Source organism: Rhinolophus ferrumequinum, chromosome X, assembly GCF_004115265.2.
Source record: "Rhinolophus ferrumequinum isolate MPI-CBG mRhiFer1 chromosome X, mRhiFer1_v1.p, whole genome shotgun sequence".
Taxonomy (NCBI): Eukaryota; Metazoa; Chordata; class Mammalia; order Chiroptera; family Rhinolophidae; genus Rhinolophus; species Rhinolophus ferrumequinum.
The window spans coordinates 78,741,572-78,763,818 of record NC_046284.1 but is presented as its reverse complement, the minus strand read 5'-3'; the positions used below and the strand labels follow the sequence as shown (position 1 = coordinate 78,763,818).

Genomic DNA, 22,247 nt, shown 5'->3' with positions numbered 1-22,247 from the left:
AATAGAAGACTAAGGTCTGAGCCCTGGCAGCACTGCAACATGTAGAGATAAATAAGATGAGGGATAAACAGCAAAGGAGATCGGCAAAGAGAAGTCAGAGAAATAGGAGAGTAGTATCCCTGAAGTCAAGTGCAAAAAAAATGTGTCAAGGGAAAGGGAGTGATCAAATACTGCTAAGAGGACAAGAAGAGGTGAGACTTGACCAATAGATTTTGCAATATGGAAATTACTGGTAACCTTAACAAAGGCAATTTGGTCGATAAGTGGGGGTAAAACCTGGTTAAAGTTGTCTCAAGAGAGAATGGGAGGAGAGGAAAAGAAATGGGGGAAATGAGTGAATTTAGAAAAATCTTTGGAGGAGTTTTGCTATAAGGTGCAACAGAGAAGTGGGGGCTGGTAGGTAAGGGAGAGTAATGTGGATCAAGGAAAGGTTTTTTTTTTTTAATTGGAAATACTATAGCATGTTTTTTGTGCTGATGGAAATGATCTGGTAAAGAGGAAATGTTTTGTGATAAAGGAAAGAAGGGGCAACTGAATAGGTGAAGGAATATGCAATTGAGTGGACAATTGTCTTAGGAATGCTCAGGAACAGCTGATTCACTGAAGGCAGATTATAGGTCCACGTGCAGGATAGCAAGATTTGGTTGTGAGAGGATGTGAAAGTTCCTTTCTGATGGCTTGCATTTTATCAGCAAACTATTAGGAAGTAAGGTAATCATCTGAGCGAGAGAACAGACACGTTTAATAATTGAGTTGAAGAAGGGAAGGTAACCACCAATATTCATTGTGCCCTTATGATGTTCCTGCCACCTTATTATGTATGTTACCTTGTTGAATCCTCACAAATACTTTATTAGAATGGGTTTACAGGTGAGAAAACTTAGACCCAGAGAAGCTGTGTAACTTGCCCAGGATCATGTACCATTAACAAATAGCAGAGTCCATACACCCCTTTTCACTATCCCAAACAGCATGGAAATGAGGTTTTGAGTTTGAGAAACCGGGTGTATGGTGGTGGCAATAACAGGGATAGGGAAACCTTGAGAAAGAGCAGGAGTCAGGAGGAGGGTGCCTTCAATATGCTAGCGGGAACATCCAAGGTGAACTCTCAGGGGACAGTTGGGTTTCACATTTGAACTCAGAAGAAAGGTCTCCAGACTTGAGATATAAATTCGGGAAATCCCTACCAGGGGGTAAGAACTGAACTTGAGTAACAGATCAAGATTACCAAGGGAAAGAAAATAGTGAGAAGAGGAATGAGGACAGAAGCCAGGCAAATGACTAAAGAAGGACAAAGAGTAGCTGGGAAGGAGACAGAGAAGGAACAGTTAGGGATGCAGGCATCGAGTCTGCTTTATAACAAAACCCAAGGGAGGAAAGAGTGTCAAAAAAGAATATGAATCAACAGTGTTAAACGCTGCAAACAATTGGAGAATGAACACTGAGAAGAACTATTGCATGCAGCAACTGGAGTTCACGATGACATAAAAGAGCTAACTGATTGGAGTGGTTAGGGAAGAGTGAGTGTGTTATGAAGAAGCGGAGGCAATGAGAAGTGTAGACTACTGTTTTGAGAGGCTTGGCAGTAAAAGGACTGATATTCATGGAATGACTGCTCAAGGGATAATTAGCCAATAGATTGAGGGAAGGGCTTTTAGGCTAGGGAAGTAGGCAGAATATGATGAATGAGTAGTTTAACTAGCCAGTTTTATAGACACTCAAAAAAGAAAGAAATCACTTTGTAGGGGAGGTGAGATTGTAAACCACAGCATCACAATAGCAGAGCTAGAACTGACCCTAGAGATAGTGGCCAATACCCTCATTGTAACCTTGTCCCTAGAGAAAAGGGCATTTGCCAGAAAGCAAGATGGCGGGAGAGCCCACAGGCGAAGTGTCGCGATACGACTGTCCGCGAGGGTCAGGTGACGAGATCTCGAGCCAAGATAGGGAAGGCGGGGTCAAGAGCCCGGGTTCGACGAGGAGGCAACGGCAAAGGCAACGCTGGCGGTGGCGGTAGCTTTAGGAGCACTGAGGGCTTCAGGTGGCGGGAACCAGGATCATGGACCATATCACGGTGCCCAAGGTAAGGAGAAGAGTTAAGCGAGGTTGGGAGCCGCGAGCTCCCTCTTGGTGCGCAGCGGGTAGCTTAGGCACACCCCCTCAAGCGTTCTTCGGGTGCTCCGTGACGCCCCCTTCCCGCGCCGGGACCCGCGTTCTCTTCTCGGTTCACATATCCTTTCAACCAAACTGAACTCTTCTCTGGGCCGGCCTGCGGGCGGCGGCGGCCTCGGCGGGCGGCGGAGAGGTGTCATGCGCCAACCGTCCTCTTACGGACGGTAGCCTCCGCGCCTGTTGCGAGCCAGCCCGGTCCCTCCCTGCCCTGTGCCTCTGACCCCAGCTCTTCCGGGCGCCCCAGCCGTTACTTCACACACACCGGTTTTACACACACTGGCCTCACTTGTAACTGCCTTTCTTTTTTTTTTTTTTCATTTTATTTATTTATTTTTATTAGTTTCAGGTGTACAAAACAATGTAATAGACATTGTTGAATACCCCACATGGCGTGGCCACCCGGAGAGTTACTTCCTTTATCCAGCGTTACCCTACCCTCCTCTTGGCTCCCTCTGCCCCTAAGCTTCCGGGAGGGCTGCCGAACCACTCACTATCACTGTCCGGACCCCAGCTCTCCCCGGCGTGCGTGTGTGGGTTTTGGGGGTGACAGCATCTCTCTAGCCCACGCTGGACTATGTGAAAAGAAGGCGGTGCAGTAGAGTGGACCTGGCCCTGCTCAGCTAGGAGGAAAAACTCAAAACGTGGCATTGCCGGGCCAGTTGGCGCCTGTTTACAGCAGGCTCCCAGTTAGAGCTATTTCTACTTTTCTTTCCAGATCCTACTCTTCCTCCCCTATGGCAGCCTCTTTCCAAAGCCACCGACCCCGTCAGTTTTCTTTCTACCATCTGAGGCTTTTGTGAGGACTTCACTTAGTCTGGGCAATGTCTGTTATAACCCACAGGAAAAAAATTAAGCAGAGACTAGGTGTGAACTAGAATTCTGGTGCCCCCAACTACTGTTAGGTTGGTGCAAAAGTAATTGCGGCTTAAAAGGTTAAAAATAATTGCAAAAACCGCGATTACTTTTGCACCAACCTAATAGCTGATGATTTTGGACAAATCATTTAACCGCTTTGAGCCTTTCCTTCTCTATCAAATGGGGATAATGAAATTTGCTTTGCTCATTTAGGGTGGTTGTGGCGAGTAAATAAAATGATGTGCATGAAAGCTTTTTTATTTTTATTTTTTAACTAGAAAAGTGTTCTGCCCACTTGTTGATTTAAGATTATGATGCTGTCTGATGGCAAAGCAGGAACTCCAACCTTCAAACCTCTTTTTTCCTGACTCCTTCAGGCCCCTTCTCTGTTGAAGATAACCACATCCCTTGCAGCATCCAGCCTTAGCTTTTTCTTGGTCCCTTCCTTTCTAGGTCATGTCATTTGCATCAGTTTCCCTGGCATGGTATAGGAAGGTGGCACCATCAAAGCAAAGGGGCTTCTGCTATCCAGCCTCCCTTTTTTATCTATGCACCTAACCCTGGGCCACCCTGTTTGCTCAGTTCAAAATTAGCTCGTCTCAATACTCCCTTTGTTCTTTCCCTGGAGAAGAGGGGGAGGCAAAACTGCCCTTATGCTTGAGTGTTATAATATTCAAATATTAAAATCCCCCTTTTGGGGGATTAAAGCTATAAACTGGGCTAGCTGTATGGTAAAGGAGAAGATACCATTATCCTGCCCATATCAAAATAATAATAGCAGGTAACTCATTGAATATTTAACTATGTGGCAGACACTGTGCTAATTGCTTTACATGAAATAGGTCTTAAATCCTTACAATGATTTATAAGGGAGGTACTTTTATTATTTCTATGTTACAGATGAGGAAACTGAGACCCATCCATAGAGGTCAGGTGACTAGGAGTGCTCACTGACAGGCTGGTGTGGAGATGGGATTCGTGCTCAAGAAAATTTTAACTGGCATCTTGGCCAGACTCCATTTGTACTGCATGGATGGTATTGCGAGTCTTGGAATACAAATTAAAACTCCAAATGAAGACTTAGTTTTTAAAAATAAAATTGATACTCCTTTTGGTGCCTGGCAGGGCTACCAGAGCACACAGGAGTAGGTATGCTGCCACAAGTCTATTTCTTTTGTTATTATAAATTTCTGGGAAGGATTAGGGTTTCACTAATGGCTAGGGATTAAAATGCCCTCTCTTTTGTTAACTCATTGTTTCCACAAAAGGGAGAGAGTTCTGTCTTGTCCATTTCAGGACAAAGAGATAAACATGAGCTTCTAAGTTATTAGTTCTGCATGTCAAGTGCAAAAGTGACTTTTATTTTTGGTTCTTGAATCTTTTTCTCTTCTTGGGAAGACTTTTCTTTTTAAACTGTATTGAAGTGTAACATACATATATAAAAGTTTATAGATTATAAGTTTATACTCCATGAATGTTCACAAACTGCACATACCCATGTAATCAGCACCCAGATCAAGAAACAGAAGTCACCTCATTCCTCTTCTAGTCAATAACCCTTCTTAAGGGTAACCATTATCCTGACTTTTAACAGAATACATTGGTTTGCCCTTTTTTTGTACTTAACAAATGAATTCATGTAGTATATACTCTTTTGTGTCTGGCTTATTTTGCTCAAAATTGTGTTGGAAAAATTCATCTATATCATTCCTTATAGTTACAGATAATTCTCATTGCTGTATAGTATTCCATTTTGGTAACATGCCCCATGTGATTTATCTAGTCTTCTGTTAATGGGGACTTTCCTGTTCTGCCTGTTATAAAATAGAACATTTTTTTGATGGATACATATGCATTTTTCTTGGGATATATTATATAGGAGTGGAATTTCTGGATCATAGTGTATACATATGTTCAGCTAGAGTAGACACTATCAGTTTTTCATTCCCACCACCTGTGTGTGAGAGGAACTGTCTTTTTAAGTTATAACCATAAGATTTAACAATGACTTTTGTGGCACCTCAGGCCTACCCGAAAGTTCAGCGACTCCTATCTGAACCAGAATTTGTTCTTTGTACTTTTCCCTACCACTGACACTTCTGTGTCAGTTAGCACCTAGAATTTTTAATTATTTTCCTTTCTGGAATGGAACATTATTAATTAGGATTTTTCAGTTAACATTAATTGAATTTCAGCTGGCATGGCAATTTACTGTCATGGTTAAATTAAGAGTGTATGCTTTGGAGCCAGACTGTCTGACTTTAAATTTCAGTTAGATTTTGTTGGGGAAGGGGAACAGTGTGTATTTCCAGGACTTTATTGGGGAACAGTGTGTTTTTCCCAGAACCCATCAGCTCCAAGTCAAGTTGTTGTCCTTCAATCTTAGTTGTGGAGGGCGCAGCTCAGCTCCAAGTCCAGTTGCTGTTTTTCAATCTAGTTGCAGGGTTGGGGGGTGCGGTGGGGGGTGGGGCGCAGCCCACTATCCCATGTGGGAATTGAACTGACAAGGAGCATGCGCTCTAACCAACTGAGCCATCCGGCCACCCCTTGGCAGCTCAGCGGCAGCTCAGTTCAAGTTGTTTTCAATCTAGTTGCAGAGGGCGCAGCTCACGCCCTTGTGGGAATCCAACCGGCAACCCTGTTGCTCAGAGCTCGTGCTTTAACCAACTGAGCCATCTGGCCGCCCCTCAAATTTCAATTCTTATACTTAAATAACTTTGTGATCTTGAGAAGTATGTAACTTCTTATGTGCCTCAGTTTCTTCATCAATAAAACGGTGGTGATAAAAGTAGTATTTATCTCACAGGGTTGTTATAAGGATTAAATGAATTAATATTTGTAAAAGTGCTTAGTCTAATGCCTGGTGCATCATAGATGCTTAATTTAGCTGCTTAATAACTATCATCATCATCATTATTTGTTATTATTTACAAAACCCCCCATTGGGAATAGTTAGGGATACATAGCTGTCTTAGATAGAGCAACTGCCTTCTAGGAACTCTTAATCAAGTAGTGATGAGATGCCAAGAATGAAAGTGAGAACTTTCATAAGAGGGACAAATGAAATAGTATTGGAGCTTAAATGCAAATAAGGTTGAGTTCTAGATGAATGGGAGGAGTATGAAATGAAGAAAGCTTTATGGAAAGCTTTATGGCATTTAAGCTGAGTCTGAATAACAGATAGCATTTTACTCTTCAGAGACTGGGGAGGTGAGAGGGACTCCCTACCAAGGGAACCTCAAGAGCGTAAGCTCAGGGCCACGTAGCTCACTAGGGCAAGGCAGTGAGTTGAACATTTCAAGGAATTAAGATGGAGAGATAGGTTTTGTAGATTGTAGAGGAGGACCCTGAATGTTAAACTGAGAAATCTGAACTTGGTTCTGTAGGTAGCAGAGAGCTGCTAAAGCTTTGTAAAGTCTAGAAACGTAGAATATAAAAGAAAGGACTTTTTAAAAGGTTATATAAAAGAGGAATGGGAATATAGTTTCTTTTTGGCGTGATGGGAGTGTTCTAAAATTATATTCTGGTGATGGTTGCCCAACTCTGTAAATTTACTAAAAAATCAGTGAATTGTGTACTTGAAACAAGTGAATTTCATGGTCTGTAAGTTCAATAAATAAATAAATAAAATCATCTAGTGATAGTCCAAGCCTCTCATTTCACAAATGTGAAAGCTGAGGCTCAGATGGCTGAAGTTTCTTTTTTTAAAATTCATTTTTATTTTTTTTACTTTTATTATTTTTAAATTTTTTTATTAGTTTCAGGTGTACAAAACAATGGAATAGTTAAACATTTATCATTTATATCCCTCACACAGTGGTAATCCCCCCGCCCCCCGTCTACTACCCTTCTGACATCGCACACAGCCATTACATTTTCAGTCTCTATTCCTAATGCTGTACTCCACTTCTTGTAACTCCACTTCTTGTAACTACATATATATGTATATATACGTATATGTATACGTATACATATATAAACTTGTAGTTGACATTCATTATTGTTCAGCCTCAGCTTTAGGTGCACAGTGCAGTGATCAGGCATCTACATCATCCCTGAGGTGGTCTCCCTAATGAGACAGCTGTCCATTGGATACCCTACAAAATCTTTGCAACATTATTGATTACATTCCCCAAATTGACTTTCATATCCCTGTGGCAATGTTGTGGTTACCGATTGTGCTTGAAGTCTCTTGTCTAAGGTCAAACATTTAGCAAGCAGCAGAGCCAACATTGTCTTTTTGTTGTTTAGTACGCATGGCTGGTTCAGACTATGATAAATTGTGTGGAATTATCATTGAAACAAGCGCCAAAAATAATTGGAAGTGCCAGGTGGGTACAGAATGCTATTCTGAATAATAATAATAAGAAAAACACGTTATAGTACTTACTGTTTAAAAAGTACTTTTCAAAGCATTCTACATACCTGTTCTCAAGATTACAATTTATGTGAAGTTTTCCTAAAAGCAGATAATTTTTGGCTTGACTTCCAGGAAACTAAGAAACAAATTTAGTGTTCAGTCATATTAACTACATTAGTCCTTGTACTTAGCATAATTGCTTCCTCTTCCTTTTCATGGCTTTGATTTTTGTCCTAATAACCTAATTGTAGATCTTTTATTATAAACCACCTCAAATTCATTTAGGAAAGAGGCATGTTCAGAATAAATCAAGATAAAACTAGGTAAAGTGTTTTTTATTGTCGAGCAAATGTGATTTTCAGAAGTGAGGATTGTATTCTCCTTCCAGTTCTCAAAAGTCCAAATTCAGTTGGCTTCACTTTGATTCTTTCAGTCTAGGAAATATAGTAGTACATCGGTTTTCGAATGTCTCCGTTGATGAATGTTTTGGTTTACCAAAGCCGTAAACCCGGAAGTAAATGCTTCGGTTTTCGAACACGTGTTGGAAGTCAAACAAGACACATGGCTTCCGCTGAGTGCAAGATCCTGAAGCCTAGTTGTCCGCTGTTTTTGAACATTTCAGAACTTGAATGGTCTTCCAGAACAGATTATGTTTGAAAACCGAGGTACCACTGTAGTGTGATGTAGTAGGGGGAAATAAAACATGAAAACAGCTGGGTTTGAATTCCAGCTACATTATTTCTTAGCTTTGAATTCTTAGCCAAATCACTCAAACGATCTAAATATCATTTTCTTCATTTGTAAAATAGGGATGATATCTACTTCTTGAGACTATGGTGAAGATTAAGATAAGGTATGATAAGGGCCTGGCACATATTAAATGCTCCATAACTGTGTATACCTTTCTGTTTCCATCAGAGCCATACAATGATAGAGGCTTTAGTATACATTAGTTCTGGGAAGTCTCAAAGATCAGCCTGTCTCAAAGAGGGAGAGTTTCCTGAGCATCCAGAAAGGCTCTTGGTACTATAGTGTAAAGAGAGAGGCTACCCAGGAAGCTCTGGTAGCAGTGGTCTGGCATTTTGGCCACTATTTCATAGGCTTTGGAATCGTTTTCCTTACCATCAAAACCTCCTCGTTTGACCTCACTTTACTTAGGAAACCCCACCTTAGCCATTACTCCTAGAAAACCGTTGGGATTTGTTTTAGGGCTGTGTGTTTTTTTAGATCTCGTTCTGTGGTTTTGTGGTTCAATACTTAAATGCTTTAGAAAGATTTAAATTTTCTTCAATTACAGTTTATATTCAATATTATATTAGTTTCAGGTGTATTACATAGTGATTAGACATTTATATAATTTACAAAGTGATGCCCCCGATTAATCTAGTAACCACCTGACACTATACATAGTTATTACAATGTTATTGACTATATTCCCTATGCGGTACTTTACATCCTGTGATTATTTATTTTATAAATTTTATTGGGGAATATTGGGGAACAGTGTGTTTCTCCAGGGCCCATCAGCTCCAAGTTGTTGTCCTTCAATCCAGTTGTGGAGGGCGCAGCTCAGCTCCAAGTCCAGTTGCCGTTTTCAATCTTTAGTTGCAGGAGGCACAGCCCACCATCCCATGCGGGAGTTGAACCGGCAACCTTGTTGTTGAGATCTTGCGCTCTAACCAACTGAGCCATTCAGCTGCCCCTCTGGCAGCTCAGCGGCAGCTCGTTGTCTTCAATCTAGTTGTGGAGGGCGCAGCTCACTGGCCCATGTGGGAATCGAACTGGCAACCCTGTTGTTCAGAGCTTCCGCTCTAACCAACAGAGCCATCTGGCTGCTCCATCCTGTGACTATTTTGTAACTACCAATTTGTGCTGAATCCCTTGACCTTTTTCACCCACCACCCAACCCCTTCCCATCTGGCAACCATCAGTTTGTTCTCTGTATCTATGAGTGTGTTTGTTTTGTTTGTTTGTTTATTCTTTAGATTCCATATATAAGCGAAATCACATTGCATCTATTTTTCTCTGTATGACATACTCCACTTAGAATAATATTCTCCAGGTCCATTTATGTCATCGTAAATGGTAAGGTTTCATTTTTTTATGGCTGAGTAATATTCGTGTGTGTGTGTGCGTATCTTACATCTTCTTTATCCAGTTGTCTATTGATGGGCACTTAGGTTGCTTACATATCTTGGCTGCACAGCTGCAGTAAACATAGGGGTGCATGTATCTTTTCGAATTAGTGTTGTGGGTCTCTGGGTAAATACCCAGAAGTGGAATTGCTGGTCATACATAGTTCTATTTTTAATTTTTTGAGGAACCTGCATACTGTTTTCCATAGTGGCTGCACCAATTTGCAATCCCACCAACAGTGCATGAGGGTTCCCTTTTCTCTACATTCTCGCCAATACTTGTTTGTGGTGTATTGATGACAGCCATCCTGACAGGTGTGAAGTGATATCTCATTGTGGTTTTTATTTGCATTTCCCTAAAAGCTAGTGCAGTTGAGCATTTTTTTCTTATGTCTATTGGCCATCTGTATGTCTTCTTTGGAGAAAGGTCTGTTCAGGTCTTCTGTCCAGTTTTTAGTTAGATTGTTTCTTTTGGTGTTGAGTTGTATTATGAGTTCTTTATAAATTTTGGGTATTAACCCCTTACTGGATGTATCATTGGTGAATAACTTCTCCCATTTAGTAGGTTGTCTTTTTGTTTTGTTGCTTGTTTCCTTTGCTGTGCAAAAAATTTTGGGTTTGATGTAGTCCCATTTGTTTATTTTTTTCTTTTGTTTCCCTTGCCCAAGGAGTGATATCAGAAAAAATATTACTAAGAGCAATGTGAGAGAGTTTACTGTTTATGTTTTCTTCTAGGAGTTTTATGGTTTTGGGTCTTACCTTTAAATGTTTAATCCATTTTGAGTTTATTCTTATGTAAAGTGTAAGAAGGTGGTCAGTTTCATTTTTTTTTTGCATGTATCTGTCTAGTTTTCGCAGCACCATTTATTAAATAGACTCTCTTTACCCAATTGTATGTTCTTGCCTCCTTTGTCATAGATTAAATGACCATATAGGCATGGGTTTATTTCTGGGCTCTCTATTCTGTTCCATTGATCTATGTGTGTGTTTTTATGCCAGTACCATGCTGTTTTGATTACTATAGCCTTGTGGTATAGTTGGATATCAGTAGCGTGATACCTCCAGTTTTGTTCTTTCTCAAGATTGCTATGGCTATTCTGGGTCTTTTATGGTTCCATATAGATTTTAGGGTTATTCTAGTTCTGTGACAAATGCCATTGGTATTTGGATAGGGATTGTATTGAATCTATACATTGCTTTGGGTAGTATGGATATTTTAATGATGTTAATTATTCCTCATCATGAACATGATATATGCTTGCATTTATTTGTGTCTTCTTCAGTTTCTTTGTTCAGTGTCTTATAGTTTTCCAAGTACAGGTCTTTTACTTCCTTAGTTAAATTTATTCCTACGTATTTTATTTTTTGATGCAATTATAAATGGGATTGTTTTCTTAATTTATCTTTCTGATAGTTTGTTATTGGTGTATAAAAATGCAACTGATTCTGGATATTAATTTTATATCCTGCTACTTTACTGAATTCATTTATCAGTTTAGAAAGGTATTTTTGATGAGCTCCATAGACATTTTCATTATTTGAGAAACCCATGCTAGACAGGGTGTCAGGAGACCTGAGTTCTAGTCCCAGCTCTGATACTGACAGGTTGTGTGACCTTAGATTTCGTTTTCCTCATGGGTAAAATAGTACCTAACCTCTATTGAGCAACTACTATGTACCAGGCAGTATTCTAAGTGTTCTACATAAATATTACAAATTTATATACTCATTTAACACTTATAATACTACTATTACCCTTATTTTAAACATAGGAAAATCAAGACCCAGAAAGCTAGAGCAACCTGCTGAGAGCCAGAATATGAAGCAGACAGTGTGTGACTCAAAAGCCTATGCTCTTAACCCCTGCACTGTACTGCTTCAATAAAATGAACAGATTGAATTATACCATCAATTCCTAAACCGTGTTCCTGATGACTACTAGTCCCACAGGATGAGTAGTTTAAAAAAATAAAAAAGATTCTAAGGTGTGTGGAGATTCATAGTGAATTTTCACCTATTAGTTTCTGGGAAACTCTGCAGTAGAGAAACCTGTTTTTATTTGTTTAACCCAGTGTTTTCTTAACCTGACTGCAAGTGTGTGTGTGTGTGTGTGTGTGTGTGTGTGTGTGTATGTATGTATAAATATGTACACACCGATTAACGTCCTTTGGAACCAGGGTTCATAGAATATGCTTTGAGAAATGCTGGTTTTGATCTGGAAAATGTATTCTAACTTAAGTGCTTTGAGCACTTAATAATGATAGATGTGTGGACTGAAATGTAGCATTCCTTTCTGAGTCTCAAATTTGCTTTCATTGGAAAGATGCTGAAAAATAGAGTGTGAGGAGACAGAAATTGAAGGCTAGTTTGGTTTGTGTTTTTAACCCTTGTCTCAAATGACCTTGTACATCTTGACACAAAAGACTTCCTGTGCCTTTCCTCCCTCCTTAGTTATTACTTCAAAGAAGAGACCTAAATCAGAGATGCTTGTTGCAAAAGTAGGAGAAAGTCTTTTAAATACATGCAGGGTGCAGTAGTTGTTTTCATGATGAATGCCCTCTGTTGTCAGAAGGGATGCCACACGAGGCGGGGCTTAGGTGGGACATGTGTACGGCTGATGGATATCATTATACTGTCAGTCCTCCTGGAGTCAGATGTCTCATCTCTTCATTTTTGCAGTGTATCTAAGTTATTATCAATAATTGTGACAAATCAGGATAGTAAATGGATTCTGAGACCTGAAGTATACCTGATTTCCTCCCTTCCTGGAAGGGAAATGGGAAAACAAACAAAAGACAACACGATATATTCTATGGCCCATACCTTCTCCAACAGCGAAGAGCTTAAATGTCAGTGCTGTCTACAGCCTAGGAGTGCAAAACTAACAAAGCAGTTAGGTGGTCTGCTTGGTGGTCAGCTTCTTCCCTCCCTCCTCCCCTCCCTCCCTGCCTTCCTTTCCTCCTCTGTCCTTCCTTCCCTCCCTTTCTTTCTCTCTTTCTCTCTCTCCTCTGTCCTCTTTACTTTCTTTCTCTCCTTCCTTTTTCTCCTCCTTCTGTCCTTCCCTCTCTTTCCCCCTTTCCTTTCTCTCCCCCTCCACTCCCCTCCCCTCATGTTTCTTCTCTCTCTCTCTCTCTCTCTCTCTCTCTCTCTCTCTTCCCCCTGCCCTACACAAAGACACACATACTCATATTCTATGGGATCCAGGTTTCTGTGGGATAAAAGCATGGCAGGCAGAGGAACCCTCTTACCACACTCTCAGAACCAGAGGGGACTCTGGTGCCCATGAGTAGAGAAAGGGGAGCGTCTGAGTAACTGCAGGTCTCCTACAAGGTCCTACCAGCTGATGGACACAGGTTCCCTGCAGTGTGGATCCCTAAGGAAGTAAATACCATCACTTTCAATATCAACAGTTTCCCCCTCCTCCATGGCTTCCTCTGGGACTACCCTCCAAGAGGAACATAACACCTTTCATACGTGGGCAGTGCCCTGGCCCTTAGCAGGAACGCCTTCCGAGTGGTCAATTTTTCTCCTTGTCGAGCATGTACTGCCATTCAAGGCTGCCTGTCCTAAGACAGGAGAGAGCTAAAGATGCTTTATAGTTTAAATTTCTGTTCCTCACCCCTTGTCCATTCTTTTCCTGAAATGTGACTTCTAAGTGTGAGACAGTGAGCCCCTATTCCAGCTGGCACTGATTTCTTCTGTTAACCTGACTACAATAAAGTTCCAACAGCGACAGCAAACCTACATTTCCTTTTAACTTTGTTTTAAAAAATTAAAGTTTATTGGGATGACAAATTCTGTAATACATCATCTATATATCACATTGTGTGTTCACCATCCCAGAGTCAACTCTCCTTCTATCACCATATGTTTGATCCCTTTTACCCTTTTAACGTTCGATTTCCTAACGCAATCTGCGTGCTTTTACCAAACTATTTCTATCAAGTTTATATAGCCACCTGCATTCAGATTAACAAATACCTACCTGTAGCTTCCCCATCAGGAAAGGAAATGGTATGCACTCATGTTTCTCTTTCAACATTACTTTGTAGCTTTTCCCATGTGCATTTTCTGCCCCGCCTCTCCCTCCTCCCCACAGCGCCCCAACTCCTACTCTTCTGCTTGTTCTGTGGCTGACAATTATTGTGGATACCTTTTTTTTCTTTTCTGTTATAGTCCATTTTGGCTGCTGTAACAAAATACTGCAGACTGGATGGCTTATAAACAGAAGAAATTTATTTCTCACAGTTCTTGTGGCTGGAAGTCAAAGGTTAGGGTATTAGCATGGTTGGGTTCTGGGAAAGTCCCTCTTCCAGGTTGCAGACTGTGCACTACTCACTGTGTCCTCACATGGCAGAAGGGGATGAGGAATCTGTCCGGGGCCTCTATTATAAGGTCACTAATTCCACTAATCCTATTTATGAGGCTCTGCCCTCATGCCCTACTCATCTCCCAAAGGCCGCACCTCCAAATACTGTCATATTGGACATTAGGATTTTAACATGAATTTTTGGGGGACACAAACATTCAGACCATAGCACCTTCTTTTTCCATTTGGGTTTTTGGCCTTAAAATGTCTCCTGGGTTCTAATAGTTCTTTTTTCTTAACTTAAACACCTGTCCTTCTCAGTCTGGCTTTTCACTTAGTAACTAACTACTACTAACTACTTAGTAACTAACTACTTCACTTAGTAACTAACTACTCCTTCTCTGGCTTTGTCCTTCTGCCCTACCTCCCTTCTATAATTGGATACATCTTGCTGTCTTTCCCTTCCTCCTTTTTCTCCAGCCACCCCTTAGCCACCTTCTGTATCTGTGCCTCTAACAAGGGTGACTCTGTGGTGGAAATAAATGCCTTCCTAGCCTGTATAGGAAAATAAGACTAGTTTTTCTTGGGATTGGAAAATAGTTTTTTTTTAAATTGTGATTAAAGAAATAACATTAAATTAACCGTCTTAACCATTTTTGTGTACAGTTCAATAATGTTATGTATATTCACATTATTGTGCAACATATCTCTAGAACTTCTTCATCTTGCAACATCAAAACTCTGTACTTACTAAACAGTAATTTCCTCTCCCAGCTCCTCCCAGCCCTTTGCGACCACCTTTCTACTTCCTATTTCTGTAATTTTGACTACTTTAGAATACTTTGTATGAATGGAATGATACAGTATTTGTCCTTTTATGACTGGCTTCTTTCCTGCACATGGCAGGATGTCCTTTTTAAAGGACATAATAAATATTGTGTATAAATATTACATTTTCTTTATCCATTCCTCTGTGCATGGACATTTGGGTTGCTTCCATCTCTTGGCTACTGTGAATAATGCTGCAGTGAACATGGGGGTGCAGATATCTCTTGAAGATCCTGCTTTGAATTGTATGGATATAAATCCAGAAGTGGATTGCTTGATCTATTTGGTAATTCCAGTCTTAATTTTTTGAGGAACTTCTATACTGTTTTTCATAATGGCTGTACCATTTTACATTCCCACCAACAGTGTACAAGGATTCAAACTTCTCCATATCCTCGCCAACACTTATTTTCTGTTCTTTTTTTATGGTGGCTATCCTAATGGGTGTGAGGTAATATCCTGTGGTTTTGATTTGAATATGTGTTATAATTAGTGATTTTGAGCCTCTTTTCATATGCTTGTTCACCATCTCCTTTGGAGAATTGTCTATTCAAGTCCTTTGCAGATTTTTAAATCAGGTTATTATTATTTTTTTGGTTGAATTGTAAAAGTTCTTTATATATTCTGGATATATGATTTGTACAACTTCTCCCCCATTCTATAGGTTGCCTTTTCACCTAGTTGATTGTTTCCTTTGATATACAGGTTTAAAGTTTGATATATTCCCATTTGTCTATTTTTCCTTTTGTTGCCTGTGCTGTTTGTGTCATATCCAAGAAATAATTGCCAAATCCAATTTCTTAAAGCTATCCCCCATGTTTTATTGTAAGAGTTAATGTAGTTTTTGGTTGTACATTTAGGTCTTTAATCCATTTTGAGTTAATTTTTGTAAATGATACAAGGTAAGAGTCCAACTCAATTTTTTTTTTCCAAGTGAATATCCAGTTTTCCCAACAACATTTATTGAAGAGACTGTCCTTTCCCCATTGCAGTCTTGGCACCCTTGTCAAGAATCATTTGGCCATATATGCAAGGGCTTTCTATTCTGTTCCGTTGTTTTGTATATCTCTTTTTATGCCAGTACCACATCATTTTGATTACTGTTGCTTTGGTAGTATGTTTTGAAATCAGGAAGTCTGAGACCTCCAACTTTAATTCCTGTCTTTTCAGAATTGATTAGGTTATTTGGGATCCTTCGCGATTCTATGAGTTTTAGGATCATTTTTCTATTTCTGCAAAAAATTCCATTGGGATTTTGGTTGTTGGAACTGCATTGAATCTGTAGATCACTCTGGGTAATATGAGTATTTTAACAATATTAAGTCTTCCAATCCACAAGCATGGGATATGTTTCCATTTATTTGTACGTTCTTTGACTTCTTTTAGCAATGTTTTCTAGTTTTCAGTGTACAAGTCTTTTACCTCCATGGTTAAGTTTATTCCTAAGTATTTTATCTTTCTAGATGCTATAGTAAATGGAATTGTCTTAATTTCCTTTTTGGTTTGGTTATTGTCAGTGGAAACGCAACTGATATTTGTATGTTGATTTTTGTATCTTGCAACTTTTCTGAAAGTATTTATTGTTTATTGTTTTTCAGTTTTCTATATATGAGATCATGTCATCTGTGAACAGAGATAACTTTACTTCTTTTCTAGTTTGGATGCCTTTTGTTTCTCTTACCTAATTGCGCTGGCTAGGACTTCCAGTACTGGAGAACAATTTTAAGAATGACTTTTCAGGATAGAGTCCTAGGGACAGGTGATCAAAAGAGATTTTTTCCCTCATAATTGCATTGCATTGTAGTAAGGATTAAAATGAAGTATGACATGTAAAACATAATACTTGGTGTATAGTAACTTCTCTATTTTGTTATTATAGTTGCTATTCCTATATTAGGGGGTGAATCTTGAAACCTTGCCCTGGAAAATAAGAGGATGAAGTTTTAATTCCCTAAAGGTGTGGTGCTCAACCTTGGCAGTACTAGTCACCTGAGGAACTTTTTCAAACTCCTGAGGCCAATTACTTATATATCAAAATGTCTAAGGGTGAAACCCAGGCATCAGTACCTTTTAAAGTTCCCCATTTGATTCCAATATTCAACTAACGCATGAGAACCACTGTGCTAAAATATACAGTGGTACCTCAGTTTTCGAACGTCTCTGTTAATGAACATTTCGGTGTATGAATGCCGTAAATTTTATGGACCTATGGCATCATTAGATAGTAAAATTCATGCTAAATTTGCAGTTTTAGGGGTTGATTTTAAAAGTCTGGAATGGATTAATCCATTTTGCATTACTTTCTATGGGGAAACTGTGCCTCAGTTTTTGAACGTTTCAGAACTCGAACAGTCTTCATGAATGGATTATGTTAAAAAACCGAGGTACCACTGTATATTTTTTAATGATTTCAGATTCCATGGATTTTCCATGTCTTAAGTTTTTGTCAACCACAAATTTTATTTAGACATGTTTGGAATATTTCAGTGGTTCTCGATGATGGCTACACATTAAAATCACCTGTGGAGCTTTTAAAAAATTCCGTTGCCTCACCCCAAACAATTAAATCAGTTTTTGGGGGGTTGGGCCTGCATATTCCTTTTTTATGTTTGTTTTGTTTTCTTTTAAAGCTCTCCTGGTATATAGCCCAAGTTGAGGACTGTTGGTGTGCCTGAAAGGAAGTTTGTGAGGCTAAAAACACTGTAGGGTTTTAATTGCTACAGCCATATAACAATTCTTTGGTGAAAATATAAATGTATGAGTTCTTCTGGTTCACACTATTCTGTAATAATCACCTCTTATGGTTTATAAAGTTCTGTTAGATCCATATTAATTTGATGTTTGTAATAAACTCACATGGCAGGCATACTTTTCCCTATTTTACAGATGAGAAAACTGGCACAGCGAGTTGAAGTAAGTTCCCTAAGGTTACCCCATTGGCAGAGCTGGATTTGCACCCAGGACTCCTATTGCAGTGTTGTGCTATAATGTGCTGTGCACCCAACCTTGTAAAAACATACATCTTCCTTCCAGTATGAGTACATACTGTCTTTCAGTCTCTCACCAGAATAAGTAATCACCCAGTTTGGGTAGAATTTTACTTTTTTGATTCAACCCCCTTTTTCTACATCCATTCAGTTTCAGTTCCCATTGACAGTCTGTTTTCTCCAAGGCTTAGAACACAGAAAAACAGGTATTAAACTCAGCCCTGTCATTAACTGACTATGTGTTGTTTCAAGTAGTGATTGATAACTATGTCAAATACTGCCTATAGATTGAGTGAGATTATGACAGAGAATTCACTTTACTCCTTCCATTCTTTCTTTAAATTAATAGGCTATTTTTAAAGCAGTTATAGATTTATAGAAAAATTGGGCATAAAGAAGAGTTCCCATATATACCCTCATTTCCCCCTCTAGTTACTCCTATTATTGACATCTTGCATTAAAGTGACATACATTTCTTTCAATTCATCAGCCCATATTGATATTATTATTATTAGTATTATTAACTAAAGTTCATAGTTTGCATTAGGGTTCATTCTTGGTGCTGTACATTCTATGGGGTTGGACAAATGTATAATGCCAGTACCATACAAAGTATTTTTGGCCCTGAAATGCCTCTGCTTTACCTGTTTATCTCTCCTCCCACTCTCAACTGGTAATCACTGATCTTTTTACTGTCTCCATAGTTTTGCCTTTTCCAGAATGCTATATAGTTGGAGTCACACAGTATGTAGCCTTTTCAGATTGGCTTCTTTCGCTTAGCAATATGCATTGAAGATTCCACCATGTCTTTTCATGGCTTGATAGCTCATTTCATTCAACCACTGAGTACTACTCTTTTTGTCTGGATTTACCACAGTTTATCTATCAATTCACCTATCGAAGGACATCTGAATTTCCAAGTTTTGGCAATTATGAATAGAGCTGCAATAAACACTTATGTAAAGGATTTTTTTTTTTGTGGGCATAAATTTTCAATTGATTTGGACAAATACCAAGGAGCACGATTGCTGGATTGTATAGTAAGAGTATATTTAATTTTGTAAGAAACTGCCAAAATATCTTCCAAAGTTACTGTGCCATTTTCCATTTCCACCAGCAATGAATGAGAGTTCCTGTTGCTCCACACATCCCAGCGTTTGGTGTTGTCAGTGTTCAGGATTTTGTCCATTCTAATAGGTGTGCAGTGAGTGGTATTTCATTGTTGTCTTACTTTCCATTTCCCTGATGACATATGGTGTGAAACATCTTTTCAGTGTGCTTATTTGCCACCTATATATCTTTAAAGAGATGTTTGTTTAGATCTTTGCCCATTTGTTTATTGGGTTGTCTTTTTTCATTTGTTTAAAAAGATTTTATTGGGGAAGGGGAACAGGACTTTATTGGGGAACAGTGTGTATTTCCAGGATTTTTTCCAAGTCAAGTTGTTGTCCTTTCAATCGTTGTGGAGGGCGCAGCTCAGCTCCACTTGCCGTTGTTAGTTGCAGGGGACATAGCCCACCATCCCTTCTGGGAGTTGAACGGGCAACCTTGTGGTTGAGAACCCACTGGCCCATGTGGGAATCGAACCAGCAGCCTTGGGCATTAGGAGCATGGAGCTCCAATCGCCTGAGCCACTGGGCTGGCCCCTGGGTTGTTGTCTTATTGTTGAGTTTTAACAGTTCTTTGTATATATGGATTCCAGTCCTTTTTCAGATATGTATTTTGAAAATATTTTCTCCCACTCTGTGGCTTGGCTTTATATTAACAGTGTTTATTTATTTATTTATTTATTTATTAATTTATTGGGGTGACAATCGTTAGTGAAATTACATAGATTTCAGGTGTACAATTCTGTATTATAACATCTATAAATCCCATTGTGTGTTCATCACCCAGAGTCAGAGCTCCTTCCATCACCATATATTTGATCCCCCTTATCCTCATCTCCCACCGCCCAACCTCCTTACCCTCTGGTAACCACTAAACTATTGTATGTGTTTAAGAGTTTTTGTTTCTCATTTGTTTGTCTTGTTCTTTTGTTGTTTTTGGTTTATATACCACATATCACTGAAATCATATGGTTCTCCGTTTTTCTGTCTGACTTATTTCGCTTAGCATCATACTCTCAAGATCCATCCATGTTGTCACAAATGGTCCTATATCATCTTTTCTTACAGCCGAATAGTATTCCATTGTGTATATATACCACAACTTCTTTATCCATTCATCTATCGAAAGACATTTTGGTTGTTTCCATGTCTTGGCCACCGTAAACAAAGCTGCAATGAACATTGGAGCACACGTGTCTTCATGGATAAATATTTTCAGATTTTTTGGGTAGATACCCAGGAGAGGGATTGCTGGGTCATATGGTAATTCTATTCGTAATTTTTTGAGGAACCTCTACACTGCCTTCCATAAAAGCTGCACCAGTCTGCATTCCCACCAACAGTGGATGAGGGTTCCTTTTTCTCCACAGCCACTCCAAGAGTTGTTACTGTTTGTCTTGTTGATGATAGCCATTCTGACTGTGGTGAGGTGATATCTCATTGTGGTTTCTATTTGCATTTCTCTGATGCTTAGTGATATTGAACATTTTTTCATATGTCTCTTTGCCATTTGTCTGTCCTCTTTGGAGAAATGTCTCTTCAGGTCCTCTGCTCATTTTTCAATTGGGTTGTTTGTTTGTTTGTTGTTGAGTTTCATGAGTTCCTTGTATATTTTGGATATTAGCCCCTTCTCGGAGGCACTGATTGCAAAAATCATCTTCCATTCAGTTGGTTGCCCTCTTTATTTTGTCAATGGTTTCTTTTGCTGTGCAGAAGCTATTAAGTTTCATATAGTCCCATTTGTTTATTTTAGCTTTTACTTCCATTGCCCTTGGAGTCAAATTCATAAAATGCTCTTTGAACCCAAGATCCATAAGTTTAGTACCTATGTTTTCTTCTATGCAGTTTATTGTGTCAGGTCTTATGCTTAAGTCTTTGATCCATTTTGAATTAATTTTGGTACATGGTGACAGATAGCAGTCCAGTTTCATTCGTTTGCATGTGGCTATCCAATTTTCCCAACACCATTTATTGAAGAGGCTGTCTTTCCTCGTTTGTATGTTTTTAGCTCCTTTGTCAAAAATTGTCTGTCCATATTTATGTGGTTTTATTTCTGTGTTCTCAATCATATTCCATTGGTCTATGTGTCTGTTTTTCTGCCAGTACCATGCTGTTTTGATTATTGTAGCCCTGTAGTACGGGCTAAACTCAGGGAGTGTGATACCTCCAGTATTGTTCTTCTTTCTTAAGATTGCTTTGGCTATTCGGGGTCTTTTGTGGTTCCAAAAAAATCTGATGATTGTTTGTTGTATTTCTTTAAAAAATGCCATTGGGATTTTGATGGGGATTGCATTAAATCTGTATATTGCTTTGGGTAATATGGCCATTTTAACTATGTTGATTCTTTCAATCCATGAGCATGGAATGTCTTTCCATCTCTTTGTGTCTTCTTCAGTTTCTTTCAAAAATGTCTTATAGTTTTCAGCATATAGGTCCTTCACATCCTTGGTTAAGTTTATTCCTAGGCATTTTATTATTTTGCTACAATTGCAAAAAGAATTCTTTTTTGTATTTTTTTTTATGAGATTTCATTGTTAGTATATAGGAATACAATGGACTTTTGTACATTGATTTTGTAGCCAGCAACTTTACTGTATTCCTTGATTGTTTCTAATAGCTTTTTGGTGGAGTCTTTAGGGTTTTCTATATATATAGCATCATGTCATCCGCAAGGAGTGATAATTTAACTTCTTCATTCCCAATTTGGATACCTTTTATTTCTTTCACTTGCCTAATTGCTCTGGCAAGGACTTCCAACACTATGTTGAAAATCAGAGGTGATACGGGACAGCCCTGTCGTGTTCCTGAACGTAGAGCAAAGGGCTTCAGTTTTTCACCATTATTTATGAGATTAGCTGAGGGCTTGTCATATATAGCCTTTATTATGTTAAGGTATTTTCCTTCTATACCTATTTTATTAAGTGTTTTAATCATAAATGGATGTTGTGTATTGTCAAATGCTTTCTCTGCATCAATTGATATAATCATATGATTTTTGTCCTTTATTTTGTTTATGTGATGTATCACATTGATGGATTTGCGGATGTTGAACCATCCTTGTGCCCCTGGCATGAACGCCAGTTGGTCGTGATGAGGAATCTTTTCAATGCAGTGTTGCACTAGATTTCCTAGAATTTTGTTTAGGGTTTTTGCATCCTAAACAGTTCATCAGAGATATTGGTCTGTAGTTTTCTTTTTTGGTGTTGTCTTTACCAGGTTTTGGTATCAGGGTAATGTTGGCCTCATAAAATGAGTTAGGGAGTACTGTCTCTTCTTCAATTTTTTGGAAGAGATTGAGCAGGATTGGTATTACATCCTCTTTGAAGGTTTGGTAGAATTCACTAGTGAAGCCATCTGGTCCAGGACTTTTGCTTTTGGGAAGGTTTTGGATGACTGATTCAAGTTCATTACTGGTGATCGCTCTGTTTAGATTTTCCAGTTCTTCATGGTTTAGCCTTGCAAGGGATATGTTTCTAAGAACTTGTCCATTTC

General features: G+C 39.1%; 1 protein-coding gene across 5 annotated transcripts in view; it reads left to right on the top strand.

Annotated features, from left to right (window-relative positions):
• The first annotated feature begins 1,953 nt into the window (after window positions 1–1,953).
• ASB12 (ankyrin repeat and SOCS box containing 12) overlaps window positions 1,954–22,247 on the top strand; it is a 190,349-nt gene continuing 170,055 nt past the window's right edge. For 4 of the 5 annotated variants that reach the window (XM_033109038.1, XM_033109033.1, XM_033109017.1 and 1 more), the window contains exon 1: window positions 1,962–2,083. In XM_033109038.1, coding sequence (XP_032964929.1) covers window positions 2,060–2,083 — 24 coding nt within the window. In that variant the 5' untranslated portion in view covers window positions 1,962–2,059. Of the gene's footprint in view, window positions 2,084–22,247 lie in introns of all 5 variants that reach the window. The other variant, XM_033109025.1, reaches the window with a different exon arrangement.